Genomic DNA, 12,608 nt, shown 5'->3' on the forward strand with positions numbered 1-12,608 from the left:
AAGAACAAGGGAGAGCCCATAAGAAGCATATATTACTCCTATAACCTAATTTCACCTTTGCATGTGCTTTAATCTTATTTTGACTACGTCTTTTAGGATTCCTCTTCCGCTTATCAAACACACAACTTTGCAAATTCATGTTTTCGTAATTCTCTATTTTGCATATGGCATCATATCATTTTATTTTTCTCTGTGGACCAAGGAGAGAGGGGGCTCAGTTATTCCTGTGTTCTCCAATTATCATGCTTTTGAAATCATGTGATCAAAGAGACCCTTAAAAAATCTATAGTAGAAGTTATTCGGCTGCACCACAAAAATGCAGAAAAATTCTACAGGACTAGGTGCATGGCATAGTTGTCATGGAGAACAAAAAAATCCACGAGGTTGTACGAAGACCACGAAAAATTCTACACCACGAAAAATCAACGGAAAGAAGAAAATTTCTACACCACGAAAAATCATGTGAATCAAAGAGACCCTTAATAAAGCATAGATTGGTTTTCTTGCAATTGGAGAAGTGCTTAGCTTTGGGTACAATCTTGCGGTGTACTTTCTCAGTGACAGTTGGGGCAGCAAGGCACGTATTGTATTGTTGTCATCGAGGATAAAAAGATGGGGTTTTCATCATATTGCTTAAGTTAATTCCTCTACATCATGTCATCTTACTTAATGCATTACTCCGTTCTTTATGAACTTAATACTCTAGATGCATGCTGGATGTAGTCGATGTATGGAGTAATAGTAGTAGATGCAGAATCATTTCGATCTACTTGGACGTGATGCCTATATTCATGACCATTGCCTTAGATATCGTCATAACTTTGTGCTTTTCTATCAATTGCTCGGCAGTAATTTGTTCACCCACCGTATTATTTGCTATCTTGAGAGAAGCCTCTAGTGAAACCTATGGCCCCCGGGTCTATTTTCCATCATATAAGTTACCGATCTACTATTTTGCAATCTTTTACTTTCCAATCTATAAACCAAAAATACCAAAAATATTTACTTTATCTTTTATCTATCTCTATCAAATCTCACTTTTGCAAGTAACGGTGAAGGGATTGACAACCCCTTTATCGCGTTGGGTGCAAGTTCTTTGATTGTTTGTGCAGGTATTAGGTGATTTGTGTGTTGTCTCCTACTGGATTGATACCTTGGTTCTCAAACTCAGGGAAATACTTATCTCTATACTTTGCTGCATCACCCTTTCCTCTTAAAAAAACCAACGCAAGCTCAAGAAATAGTAGTGGATCACTAACCAAAACCTATACTAAGCATATAGGATAAGTAGTTAAGGTACAAAAGCAGGCTATGCATCAGAGTAGGAGCAATCAAATACAATAGCAAAATCTAATGCAAGCATGAGAGAGAATGGAATGGGCGATATAGGAATGATCAAGGGGGTTTTGCTTGCCCGGTTGCTCTGCAGATGAAAGGAATCTTTGGAAGCGTAGCCGTAGTCGAACACCGAAGCATCAACAGTCTCGGGGTCTACCGGAGAGGAAGGAGGGGGAAGAAGTAATAAATAACAGGCATACAAAGCAACAGAAAGCATGACACGAGAGTAGGCTATGCTAGGGGTGACCTAACGCAGTGCTAAGTGTTACGGGTGGAGCGGGAAAAATATCCGGGAATATTTTCCCGGCTCCAGGCATTTATTGGTCAGACAATTCATAGGGGAAGGTTGCATGTTTGCTTTGTTGGGGACAAGTGGGAGGTATGTGGATGGCATATTCGGATTCGTCATAGTTTTCTGATCATTTTTCATATATATAAATTATTTTCATCTGACTAACGGTTATTTTCTATTAATTTTCAAAGCTTAATTGATTTTCTGAAATTACTAGTTTTATTACAAATTCGAAAATTAAGTAGCAAAAGCTAAGTGTACCCAAATCTGTACCCAGTCGTGGGCACAGAGCGGCTGACAGTGGGGTCAAGGGTGTGCTGACCCAACAGTCAATAGTCAAACTGTTGACTGGGGTCAAACGTGAACACTGTTGGTGGGTCCTGCGTGTCATTGAGTGATCTATTTAACAGACTTTTAATTAACTCCAATGAGGTTACTTAGGACGGTGGGGTCCGATGTCAGTGGGAATTAGCGTCTTAATTAACTGCTTAATCATGCATAAAAGAGTTGAGAGAAGACTCAAATAATATTCATAGATAATCTGATCATAAATCCACAATTAATCGGATCTCAACAAATGCACCGTAAAAGAAGATTACATCAAGTAGATCTCCAAGAACATCAAGGAGAACATTGTATTGAAGACCAAAGAGAGAGAGAAGAAGCCATCTAGCTACTAGCTATGTACCCGTAGGTGTGTGGTAAACTACTCACCCATCATCGGAAGGGCAGCAAGGTTGATGTAGAAGCTCTCCATGGTCGAATCCCCCTCCGGCAGAGGAACGAAAAAAGGTCCCCATATGGGATCTCATGAAGACAGAAACTTGTGGCGGCGAAAAAGTATTTTGGTTGTGCCCTTTGGTCTTCGGGGAATATTTAGGTATTTATAGAAGAAGAATTAGGCTAGAGGAGTCATGGGGGGCACAAAAGCTTGCAGGGTGCCCCCCTAGGGCGCGCCCTATGAGCTTGTCATTGACTCGTGGCTCTTCTGGCCTCCTCCCGAAGCTTTCAGGGTGTCTTGTGGTCCAAAAAATCATTAAAAAGTTTCCTTCCGTTTGGTATTGATTTTCTGTAAAGACAAAAACAAGGAAAAAATAGCAACTGGCACTGGACACTATGTTAATAGGTTAGTCCTAAAAAATGATATAAAATAGCATAATAATGCATATAAAACATCCAAGATTGATAATATAATAGCATGGAACAATCAAAAATTATATATACGTTGGAAACATATCAAGCATCCCCAAGATTAATTCCTGCTTGTCCTCGAGTAGGTAAATGATAAAAACAGAAATTTTGATGTGGAATGCTACCTAACATGTTTATCATGTAATCTTTCTTAATGTGGCATAAATATTCAAATCCATAAGAGTCAAAACAAAAGTTTAATATTGACATAAAAACAATAATACTTCAAGCATACTAAAAAGCAATCATGTCTTCTCAAAATATTATGGCTAAAGAAAGTTATCCCTACAAAATCATATAATCTTGTTATGCTCTTTCTTCTTGACATAAAGTATTTATAATGCATAACCCCGATGACAAGCCAAGCAACCCCGATGCTCATTTTTAAATACACATTGAACATTTTTATGATATACACTAAACAATTTTGAAATGCAAAAGGAGCATGTTTTTAAGATACATTGAACATTTTCTTAATTAGATGATACCCCGTGTGTTGCTGCGGAACGTTTTCTTCAAATACCTATTGAGGACATGTGCATAAAAAATATGTAAAATCAACGAATAAGAAAAACAATTGTGTGGATCATTTAACGTACTACAATTTTCCTGAATTCCTACCATATTTATCGCAAAAATCATCCTCAAATCAAATAGTCTTATATTAGCCCTAATTATATGTAATAATACTACTGGTCTTTCTAAAAATTGAAGCCAATAATATGTGCAATCTGCTGAAACAGGTTGGTTGAGATACTAATGCGTAATATTTGAAAATTCGGCTGGCCTGAAGACCAATAGGTATATGAAAAGATTGCAATATGCAAGCAAGTGGAATTATTACTCATCGTAATGTCTTTTGTTTTCATGTGTAGTCCAACCATGGCGAGAAATTCAACTTCCCTGCGCCCGATAAGTTCTCCTTTTAGATTATTGATAAACATCAAAGATAAGAGAAAAGGTAAAAGAAGGGCTTAAGTGTAGCAACTGAAAGGATACAGCGAGCAGGAACAGTACGAAAGATACAGCGAGCAACAACAATAGAGCAACTGAAATTGAAGTATACTGCGAGCATGACAAAAAGAATACATGACGGGAAAGCAATAGTACAAAAGAAGACCTACGGCTATGGGGGCAAGACCGTGCACACCTAATCACGTACCAACTATCCAATCAAAATACACAAATGTGAATCAAATTAACGGTAGGTTAAGCAAAATCGAGAAGTAGTAGAGGAATTTTTTATCCATGTGAGTTGTGATAGTATGAAGGATGGGTAGCACAAGCCAGTAAGGTGTACAGATCCTTCAGCAAGTTCTTGATGTGCAATCCATTGGATCCTCATAAGATAATACTTCTTTCGCATGTTGCCATTGGATCCTCATAAGAAAAAAAAAATTAAAGATGTGATTTTATAAAAGAAAAACGTACCAAACAAAATTAGGAAAACGATCATTTTTTGAAAATTGCAAACAATTTTTGAAACGTGAACAATTTTTGAAACATTCCAAAAAAAGTTCTCGAACCTGAAATTTGTTCAAAAATTCAGAAAAATGGTCTATATTTTGAAAAAGTGTGTACATATTATTTTGAATTTCTGAACATTTTCATAGAAAATAACATTTTTTGCCCATGCGAACAAAAAATTGAAACTGCAGAAAATGATTTTGAAAAACATGAAACTTTTTTGAAGTTGCGAACAAATTATGAAATTCTGAACAAATTTTTAAACCACGAACATTTTCTAAATTTTTGAAATAATATTTGAAAATGGAGCATTTCCTGAAATTATGAACATTTTTTAAACAAAGCGAACAAATTTTGCAAGTGATGAGCAAAATTTGAAAACAGAAACATTTTTCGTAAAAATGAACAAAATTTGTAAAACGTGAAAATTTTTTGAAAAAGAAGAAGAAATCTGGGAAAGACAAACGAAAGCGAAAAGAAAATAAAATCGGAGAAACAAGGAGAGAAAAGGAAAAAAGAAACAGAGAAACAATGAAAAATAAAAATATAAACAGAATAGAAAGAAATCCGGTTCAGAAACCTTGTAGAAGTTTCTCAAAACCGTAAAAAACTGGCTGGGAAAACCAGAGGTTCCCAAAACCGGAAACGCTGAAAGCGCTTAAACAGGCCGGCCCAACACGACGTATCGGATCGACCGCCTGTGCGGACCTGCTACTTCTTGCCGCAGAGAGCGGCGAATAGGAAATTCCTTTGCCGCCGCCCAAGACATGCGAGGAAAAGCCCGTCGGAGTTCCGTCTGGGCCGGGCCGGCGGGGCCCGCCGTGGCGTGCCACCGCCGCCGAGCTCCTCCCCTCCTCCTCCTCTGCTGTCGCTGTCACTCCAAAACCGTCGCCTTGCTTCCTTGTGGGCTTCTCTCACCGCCGTCACTCTCCGCCTCCCCCCACCGCGCGCCGTCCACCACCCAGACCCCACCCCACCCCCACCTCCCTCCGTCGCGCCGGCGATCCCGGCCTCCCCTCCTCCGCGGTAAGCAAACCCCAACGCTCCGATCCCCCTCGCCGCCGCCCCCCAAACCCCCGACGGATTCCCCCGCTCTCCCCCGCGCCCCGTCGGCCAGTCCAATCGCGATTTGCCTGCTGGAGGCGTAATCCCGGTCTCCTCGGTCAGCCGAGGACTGCTGCGGTCTTCGTTAGATCAGTCTCCGACGGCGCTGGCATGCTAGCTGCCTGGTGGCTAGGGCATCGCCATCATTATCAGCTAGCTAATGGTCGCGATTTAGACAGAGACCGCGAGGAACCTTGGACGAGAGACAGAGTCGTGGTTGGACTTGGGTCATTAGGGTGATGATTAGAGAAAAAGACCCGTCTTTTTCTAATCATTTCTTCCTGTGGGGGTCCCGACCACTCCAAATCCCCTTTCGACTCAGCTGTGCACCACAGGAGTTGGTCTCAGTGCCTTTGACTCTTCTCTGTTTCTATATAACTTCACACTATATTCCGATTGTTTCTCACTTCTAATTATATACCGTTTGCTTATTCTCGGAGTAAATCTATGAAATGTTTTATCTTTGACTTTTTTAATGCTCGACTCCATTTTGGTTGCTCACGCATGCAGATGTATCCTTTGGAAATGGAGGGCAACTCGAACCCAAAGACGACCAACAAGCCCAAGTGTATTCGCCTCTGTCTTGCCCGCCTGCAACCTTATTTATTCTATCTTGACTCGAATGCATGCCGTGCTATTTGTTAGGATTCTTTTGTTGGATCCACTGATGTTCCACCATATTGACCGCTATGGTTTGGTTCTTCCTGTATGCAGATTCCAAGTTCACACAGCAGGAGCTTCCAGCATGCAAGCCGCTACTGACACCTGAAATCGTAACTATCCGAATCTCTGATGCTTGTTTATCATCTTCATTCAGTTGCTGTACTACACATGTAATTTACAAGTTGCTTTTAAGTGACGATGATGTCTGGACATGCATAGGTCATTGCTGCCTTTGCGCTCATTGGCGCCCTGTTTGTTCCCATTGGGCTTGCGTCGCTGCATGCATCACGACAGGTCAAATGCACATCTCTTTGATGACCACATCAGTTTTCTCTGGCGTGATTCTTTGTGGTGCATTTGTTTACCCTGTACCTTCCCTGTGACGCAGGTTGTCGAACTGGTCCATAGGTATGATGCAAGTTGTGTGCCCGTGGATGACAAGGTTGGGTTCATCCAGAACTCCAGGACTGACAAAACATGCACAGTAACGATGACTGTGAGTTTCAAGTGAAAATGTTATCGCAGTTATACATATTTACTTGTGATGGTTGCGCGTAGTACTACTGTTGTTGAGATAGTCTTTAAGCGCATTATCTCCTATAAATTTGAATGAACTGGTTGTTGTATGCCTTTCAGGTGCCAAAATACATGAAGAGCCCAATCCACGTCTATTACCTGATCGACGGCTTCTATCAAAACCATCGAAGGTATATTTTCCTATTAAATATTTTTTACTGAAAAAAAAACTATATTGCTTCCCTGGTTGGTTCTCGATCAGTGCTTCACAAGGAATTTGAAAATATTCATTTCCTACCTTCTGTTGCATTTTTATAGGACACCGTAAAACTGGATCTCGTATATTCTTTTTATCTCTACTAAATTAGCAGGCACGCCATACTGTTGTATTGACTACTAATCTGTCGGAACAAATTATGTCAGCATACTCAGACCAATTGTTGCATGTCTTTTCCTAGGTATGTGAGAAGTCGAAGTGACAAACAACTGCGGTATAAGAGTGCTGCACATTTGACATCGGATTGTGTGCCTGAAGGTGATACCGCTGATCATGCTCCAATTGTTCCATGTGGCCTTGTTGCTTGGAGTTTGTTCAACGACACATATACAGTTCGGGTCAATGGGGTGGTTACTCAAGTGAATAAAAAGGACATAGCTTGGAAGAGTGACAAGAACAATAAATTCGGCAAGAATATCTATCCCAGTAACTTCCAGAAGGGAAGGCTTATAGGTGGCGCTACGCTAAATGAGAGCATACCAGTACGTGGATATTTCCATCACCCTGCATATGCATTACTTTTGGTATTAAGGGATCTGCGTGCTGGAATATAGAACACTTACAATCATTTTATGCACATTCTTCTAGATTTTTTACTCTAATTTATTCTTCTTGTCACAATTGTGTAGTTAAGTGAGCAAGAAGATCTCATTGTTTGGATGAGAACTGCTGCCCTCCCAACTTTCAGGAAGCTGTATGGCAGAATTGAGAAAGATATCAATGCAAACGATAATGTAACAGTGGTTATACAGAACAACTATAACACATATAGTTTTGGAGGATCAAAAGCGTTGGTCCTTTCCACTGCATCTTGGATTGGAGGAAAAAACAACTTCATTGGTATTGCATATCTGACTATTGGTGGTTTGTGCCTTTCCCTTGCAATGGGCTTCTTAGTTCTCTACATGGTTAAACGAAGGTATGTTTCATAATTTGCTCACTACTATTTCATATTGGACATCATGTTTTGAAGCATTCATATCACACTTACTTTTCACGAACCCTTGTTATTAGTTTGTTACTTGAATGCATTTTGTTTGATTAGATTAAGCCAGTGTAGTTATTGGTTCTGTACATTTGAATGAAATTAGGAAAGTGCTACAATGAGCTAGATGGCTCTTTTCTCGTTCCATCATATACGAAGCTTGGGCTCTAGTTTTCAGCTTGTTATGCATGAACCATTATATGAAATTGTACAAAGGGTTAATTAGTGACTAGTTCTAATTGTTGCGCCAGGATAATCACATTTGATTATTTTCAGGAACTTTGGAGACCCCTCGAACCTGTCATGGAATAGATGAATAGAGTTAACTATTAGACTGGAGTATCATGTCTGAGAATAAAAGATCATTCAATGGGTAAATTCTTCCAATTGGATCTATGGGTGTCTGTTCTTATTCCCATTCACTGGGCTTGTCATGGCTCATAGGCATGAGGATCTTGTTGACTTTGGAGCCGTAATAGCATCATACATACATGAACAGAATGTATTGTGATCGGTTGACTTAAATCTTATCTGACCTTATCTGACCATACCGGGAGTCATTTCTGAATGCTTATTATGAATTATAAACCAACTAATTGTGCTTATGGTAGCTGATACTTATACCTGTTCTTGCAGTTCATGTTTCATGTTTCCCTATTTGATCACATAAAAGGTATCACCAGGTGCTAATCTTACGGCATGCTTGGTTTATTTACCAAAAATTGGCTAGCCAATGTCTGGCAATGTCCTAAACTCGACAATATTGGCAATTTTTTGAGAGGTTGGCAAGGCAAATTGGTAGCCAACTTTCTACCTTGCCAAACATTAGCATGCCAAATTTAGTCCTCAAACCAACCATGTCCTTAATATTGAAGATCTGAAGGCTAATGTGCTGGGATTCCCCTTCTATTTCTTTTGTCTGCTTGTAAGCCAAATTAATAGTGTGACTAGTGACTGAGATTACAAGCAGTTCATCCCAGTCTTATAAAGAAAGTATCATTCAAGGAAACAAAACTGCAAATATTTGTACCAAGAATAGTTTTGTCATTCTCAAGTGATATTCCTAAAACAAGTTTGTATTGATCTGTGATCACTTTATCAAAACGATCAACAGATAAAGATACAACTGCTGCTCTTAGAGAAAGTGTCAATTGACGGCTGATGAGTATAGTGACTGTAACACACTTAACAAAACACTTCCGTTCAAGTCACCTTGTCAGCAACCTAGAAATTAGAATAATTCCAACACTCCCACTAATAAGCTTGCACTGTTTGCGAGCACAGTAGCTTGAATCGTCTTAATGTTCATCTAAGGTGGTCATTGGCAGGGCAGGATCGTAGGCTCCATGGGCGTGGATATGCTCCTAGTGCACATTTCAGGGACAATTTCTGTGACCCCTTCTTCCTGAGTAGTCACAATGCTGCTGATCAACATCATTTTTGGGGGGCTAATGGTTTAATTCAACAGAAGGGGAAAGATAGCCTGGAGAAAACATTAGCGCATACCTTTGCGAGGTTCCTGAAGTAAATTGTTGTGTAGTTCCCCGTTGGGAAGAAAGCTTCTATCAGATCAGCAAGAACCAACTGGGGCTGGGAGATAGCTCCATCTGACCAATCTTTTTAAAAGCAGGAAGTTTGTTAGACCACTACATATGTAAAATCATATGACACACTGGGGTTTGGGCATTGTTATCAACTCATCACCCTGATTAAGTGGAATAAGATTAAAAAAAAGGAAAACCAGATCACTATGTTTTCTTAAGCACAGAAACAATAAAGATAACTGTCATTACCAAGTGTCTCGGAATTTCCTATTCTTTTATCAAATCTCCATATGCTTTGGTTAGTTATGAAACTAAAACAAGAGTCACGGCCCACATCAATATTGTCCAAAAATGTGGATAGCTTGTACTCTCCAGGATCCGAGGCATATGTCTGATCTATGACCACATCCACCGTCTGAAATTTATATGAACCAGGTTTGAGTTAGATGGTAGTAAACATAAAGTGGTCATTTAAAAAATTCTGAAGTAATAGATCATATAGCGTCCGCAGAATTTTCTTCTTACATAGTAAGAGGCCAAATTTATCTTAGAACAATGTTAAAGTTCATATAAGCAATCAAGTAGTAAGAAACGAGCTCTTGTTAGCATTATCTGAAATGGTGATCTGGCTGACATTAGGTTCATTATTATTGGTATACTCACACAAAGAATGGCATGTAAGCTGTCCATGTCCTCTGGATCTGAAACCTTGAATCTCTTATCGGTAATAGTTGCATCAACAATCTCTGCTCCTGCATCTTTGACATACTGCTCATGGAATAAATAGACATGCACATCAGCTGTCCACTTCTTTGTTAGGTTTTGTAACTGCTGCAATACAAAATGACGCTACCTGTAACTTGTAGCTTTCTCTGACAAATGTCCACACTCCCTACAGCAGCAGTAGATACAGTACACCGATGATCAGTAAAAACTCTGTACTCAAAATTTTGCTTAGATAGATGCACCAGAAATTCATGATCCCTTGGGTGTAAAGTTGCATACCTCTGTGAATTCGACCCATGCCACTACAGGTTTGAATCGGGTGCTTAGGGCAGCTGCTGCTTTGCTTAAGCACAAGTAGTTTGTCTTAATCTGCATTAGGAATGAATGAGTAGCATGTGTTAAAATTTGGCGCAAAAATGAGATACGCGGTCCTTAGGTATACCTGTATATATAAAATCTACAAACTAGTAAGTATTGCACAGATAATCTGGTCTTGCTAGTTGAGCTGCAGCTGCCTATTATGGTGTAGTAATATTACTGAGTACATAGTAAACACAATATTGTCACTCAACCATGACAACGCAAATTCAGTCAGATTTACTGGTCTTAACTGCATCATATACTGCATTGGCCCTGTCTTCGGAGTTGGTGAACGTTCCCAGGTATTTGATCCACTCGTCCCTCTGCACAGAAGCACCAATATTAGTTTTGTCAGTTCAGATAACCGCTGAGACCTTAGCAATGGAGCAGAGATTACAGGGGTAGTGATAAACGTACCTGCAACGGCGTGTCCTCTTCGGAGGGTACATAAGCCGCGAAGTTGCAACCCCTATCTTGATCCGTGCTCACGAAATGCGCGCGGAACTGCGAGAGCTTGCCTGCGTCTGTCCCGTTGACAAGCTGCACGTTTCCACTTGCATACGCCTGGAGCACGCACTGAGAAGCCACCTGTGCTGATGTTATCCCCTTCAAGTTCTCCAGCACTCCAAGTAGCTGCACACACACATAGCAAAATTACTCCAGGCGTCAGAGAGCTGAAGCATTATAAGCAGAAAGCCGGCAGAGGATTTCCTTTTTCCTTTTCACATTCGCAGCTTCCGTTGTTACTCTTTTTTTCCAGTATATTATGTATGTATGTATGTATGTATGTATGTATGTATGTATGTAAGGAATGTAAAATGTCGCCGCCGCGGATTCCTGAATGTCGGTTTATACAATGACCTCAGTTTGGCTCCTCCATTGCTCACCTCGAAGAAGGACACTGCAAACAAACAGAGGTGGAAACCATGGCGTTACTCTGGTAAGTCGGCAGTGTTGCATGCTGCCGTGAAACCGCAGACTCTGCTTCATCTACCTGGAGAGGCGGCGGTGTCGAGGGAGTAGTTGGCGAGGGGGACGACGAAGGACTTGATCCTCCCCGTGCAGTACCTCGTCCCGCTCGCCATCTTGGACGTGCTCTGCACAAAACGCCGCGCCGTTGCCGATCAATCAATCTGTCTGCAGATGAACCAATGCAGTGTGAGTGAGAGTGTGCGTGCCTGCATGAGGAGGTAGCTCTTGCCGTCCCAGGCGTTCTTGAGGACCTTGAACCCCTGCCCGTAGTATATGTGGAACAGCCGCGCGTCCTCCGCCCGCGACACCGGCCCGGCCACCACCGCCGGCGGCCTGCTCGCCGCCTCCGCGGCCAGGTGCAGGAGCAGCGCCGCCCACAGGCACCGCACCGCCGCGCTCCGGCGGCACGCCATGGGTCGCTGCTCAGGCCGGCTCCTCCCCTGCCTGCTTGGAGCTCCTAGCTAGCCTGTGAGTCGTGATGGCGAGTGAGTGAGGTAGCGAGCGGGAGAGTGTGCCCGTGACGGACAGGGTGTGCGTGTGTGTTGGAGGGCGCCTTTTGTCGCGGCGCGGGATCGGTGGGATTCTTGTGAGTGAGCGAGTGAGGTTGAGGCGATGGATGAGTCGCACATGCGCGTGCTGCCTGCGCTTGGTGCGGTGGTGGTGGTGGGGTGCACGTGGTGGCGCTGTTGCTGAGCGCTTTGGATGGTTGCTCCTTTTGGCCATTAGCAGTTGACCGCCCGTGCCACTGGCCGCCTTGGTACCTAGCTTTGTCCATCGGACGAGGATGATGACCGTGGTTTCTCATGCCAACTTCGACGCACGGCACCAAATCCTGTTCGGACGGCAGCAACGTCCGGCCATTTTTATGGATGTGCTGTCATGCTTCCGACGCGTGGCCGCATCTTGTCCGCATACAATTTCTTTGCCGCATTTCTTTTATTATTTATTCCATCAACGTTTTTTTCCTGATACATTCACCAAATCGCCTGCTACCTAGGCAATTAAGGCCTCTCTCTGATGGCATGGCATTCTTGAGGCAAGGGTTTTTCGTTGGTAATAATAACATGTGCTAATAACATGTGCTTGTACTGGACGCTACTTCCTAGTGAAACTTGGAAGATCTCGGTCTCCTAGGCGACAGTCCCCACCAAAACCTGTGTGCATGTCCCCAGT

The 12,608-nt window shown here is 42.0% G+C and overlaps 2 protein-coding genes across 3 annotated transcripts; one reads left to right on the forward strand and one right to left on the reverse strand.

Annotated features, from left to right (window-relative positions):
- The first annotated feature begins 5,185 nt into the window (after nucleotides 1–5,185).
- On the forward strand, nucleotides 5,186–8,381 carry LOC123099030 (ALA-interacting subunit 1). The gene is made up of 9 exons (XM_044521140.1): nucleotides 5,186–5,314; nucleotides 5,903–5,960; nucleotides 6,107–6,165; nucleotides 6,275–6,349; nucleotides 6,444–6,551; nucleotides 6,692–6,762; nucleotides 7,030–7,330; nucleotides 7,478–7,767; nucleotides 8,110–8,381. The coding sequence occupies exons 2-9, from the start codon at nucleotides 5,903–5,905 to the stop codon at nucleotides 8,147–8,149; spliced, it is 1,002 nt and encodes a 333-aa protein (XP_044377075.1). The 5' UTR covers nucleotides 5,186–5,314; the 3' UTR covers nucleotides 8,150–8,381.
- A 475-nt stretch (nucleotides 8,382–8,856) lies between these two features.
- LOC123099029 (uncharacterized) lies at nucleotides 8,857–11,968 on the reverse strand. 2 transcript variants are annotated; one of them, XM_044521138.1, is made up of 11 exons: nucleotides 11,642–11,968; nucleotides 11,458–11,560; nucleotides 11,351–11,364; nucleotides 10,881–11,096; nucleotides 10,715–10,786; nucleotides 10,383–10,472; nucleotides 10,231–10,269; nucleotides 10,041–10,145; nucleotides 9,627–9,792; nucleotides 9,340–9,449; nucleotides 8,857–9,238 (listed from the first exon to the last, which is right to left on the reverse strand). In XM_044521138.1, the coding sequence occupies exons 1-11, from the start codon at nucleotides 11,846–11,848 to the stop codon at nucleotides 9,152–9,154; spliced, it is 1,209 nt and encodes a 402-aa protein (XP_044377073.1). In that variant the 5' UTR covers nucleotides 11,849–11,968; the 3' UTR covers nucleotides 8,857–9,151. The 2 variants fall into 2 exon arrangements, with proteins under 2 accessions (XP_044377073.1, XP_044377074.1); XM_044521139.1 differs by having other exon boundaries at nucleotides 11,458–11,600; nucleotides 11,687–11,799.
- Between the last annotated feature and the right edge of the window lie 640 nt (nucleotides 11,969–12,608).

Source organism: Triticum aestivum, chromosome 4D, assembly GCF_018294505.1.
Source record: "Triticum aestivum cultivar Chinese Spring chromosome 4D, IWGSC CS RefSeq v2.1, whole genome shotgun sequence".
In the NCBI taxonomy this organism is placed as follows: Eukaryota; Viridiplantae; Streptophyta; class Magnoliopsida; order Poales; family Poaceae; genus Triticum; species Triticum aestivum.